Source organism: Helobdella robusta (assembly GCF_000326865.2).
Source record: "Helobdella robusta unplaced genomic scaffold HELROscaffold_3, whole genome shotgun sequence".
In the NCBI taxonomy this organism is placed as follows: domain Eukaryota; kingdom Metazoa; phylum Annelida; class Clitellata; order Rhynchobdellida; family Glossiphoniidae; genus Helobdella; species Helobdella robusta.
The window spans coordinates 195,101-197,322 of NW_008704501.1; the positions used below are offsets into that span (position 1 = coordinate 195,101).

A 2,222-nucleotide genomic window follows, 5' to 3' on the forward strand; every position below is an offset into this window, starting at 1 on the left:
CGAAGCGAAGGCTCGAGTGGATATTCGTATGCGGACGCGGTTCGGGACCGCGTGGTGCGGAATTCGAATGTCGCCCGGCGAAAATCTACATATACATAGCCCCTTTGTTGATAAGAGATATTATATGACAAATAAGTAATTTCATGTCAAATCCAATCATTCCTCATCCATCCATCATAACAATTCATCTATTCTTCATTCAAATTTAAAACCAACATTCAACAAAAACATACAATCGTTTCTCATCCATTCATCATATCAAAATATCAATATAAATATAATGTATACAAACGAAAAGATATTCTTGCATAGTATTGTATTTCATGACTTGTTAAGCGCCTCTCCTGTCGGATTCTTTTTGTTCAACGGATAGGTCATTCCAAATTTGTGCTGACGATGCTGAAAAGCTTCCTTTACCAAAGCGCAAAGAATTGAATCTTTGAAGCACAAGATCTCTATTATCAGAGAATTTTAGTCTACTTTGGTTCGCAACTTCAAATACTTATTGGAGTAGTTCTAATTTGGACCATTGACAAGGAGAGCTAATTTGAACATAACTCTTTTTGGCATAAGAAGCCAATGTTGCTTATTTTGACTTAAGCTGTCAGTGGCGGATCTAGACAACCTTAGCTGGGAGACCGGGGACTTACATTTTCAAAATTTTCAAACGTTGCCTGGGGGAAATTTAGCAAAATGTTTCAACATTTTATGGCTGATGACATTTTTTCTTATCACGTTATTTCCTGTCCAAAAAGACATTTTTGGTTAAAACAATGACTTTTAATACAAAAACTGCTTACCTCCTTGCTGAAATTGAAATGAACTTTGAGTATCTTGCGACAAATCTAAGTTGCAGCAGCAGCGTTAAAAATGATTACGAAGGGATAATTTTTATACATATAAGGCCTGCGAAAACCTTACGAAGCTCGGGTTAGTTAACACGTAACTGTACACATATTTCTAAATATTGTGTGATGAGTAGGAAAAATGTGACCAAGATCCATAGATCACTTCAACTTTTTGTTTTTGATGCTTCTTAAAATCTAAAACCCATGCATGTCCTCCCCCTTCCAAGCCCTCTATGCATGTCTATTTTTTACCATTTTTTCATCTTTTTACTGTTTTACATACACACAAAACGTCAATTTTCATTTTGTTTTCACGTGTAAGCATAGAAACTAGTTATATGCATACATATGGATATATATATATATATATATATATATCTATACAATGTGTGTTTTTTTATATATGATATTTGTATATGTTTGTGTGATTAAGTATATAGAAGTATGCATGCATGCACCAGTCCGTGCGTCCTGCTCATATTGGCTTGCTTCTCTTTATTTGCATGCAGTAGAAGAGACGACGAACGTTAGGTAAATGATGATGAGGATGACGACGATGATGATGACGATGATGAGGATGACGACGATAAGGATAATGTTTAAACTGCATAACAAATGATTGTTAAAAAAGATGGCATGCAGACCTCATTTCGTAATGATGTGTAATTAAAATATTTCTCCGAGATTCATTAGCATTTATAATTTGTGCTATAGTACGGAGTAATGAAAAGAGCAGGAGCTGTGTTATTATGGACTTGAAATCATTTTAAAATACACACTATCTAACTTTATACAATATATTTATATATCTTTATTTATTTATTTATTCATATGATAAGTATAATATTGTTGCTTGTTTAATGCGTATTAACATTTAGTTTATTAAATACTAATCATTTAAGATTCTGCTGAAAATTTGTCCTGAAGATTGAAGGAAATATAATTGCACTATTATTCATAGATCTTCAGTCAGCTTCTTCATGTAAATGTATCATAGGTATCATTTTATGTAAATGTAGCAGATTTTTATTCTTTGTTTTGTTGCAGTTTAAAAAGACCACGGATTATTGCTGACAAAGTTTTTGAAGTTTCGAATCAGGAAATAACGATGTGGCCGAATTTTTTATTATTTAGTGATAACAGAATTTACTTATCATTGCCTGAAATAAATAAAAATGAACAACAACAACAACGGCAACAACAACATAACAACACAAAAATAACAATACAACAACGACAACGACAACAACGACAACGACAACAACAGCAACATCGTTGTATTCTTCAATTGATTTTTCCGGCATTGATTTGCTATTAACGTAGCGACAACTTTTGTCTCCCAGAATACATGCCCCGCTAGTTTTCTTCGGGTCG

At 33.3% G+C, this 2,222-nt stretch overlaps 1 protein-coding gene across 1 annotated transcript in view; it reads left to right on the plus strand.

Moving 5' to 3' along the window:
- The window catches only part of HELRODRAFT_160941 (hypothetical protein), a gene marked incomplete at both ends in the record, with an annotated part of 9,519 nt that overhangs the window by 3,206 nt on the left and 4,091 nt on the right, over window positions 1-2,222 (plus strand). Inside the window, one exon of the mRNA XM_009020939.1 lies at window positions 756-930. Coding sequence (XP_009019187.1) covers window positions 756-930 — 175 coding nt within the window. The remainder of the gene's footprint in view (window positions 1-755; window positions 931-2,222) is intronic.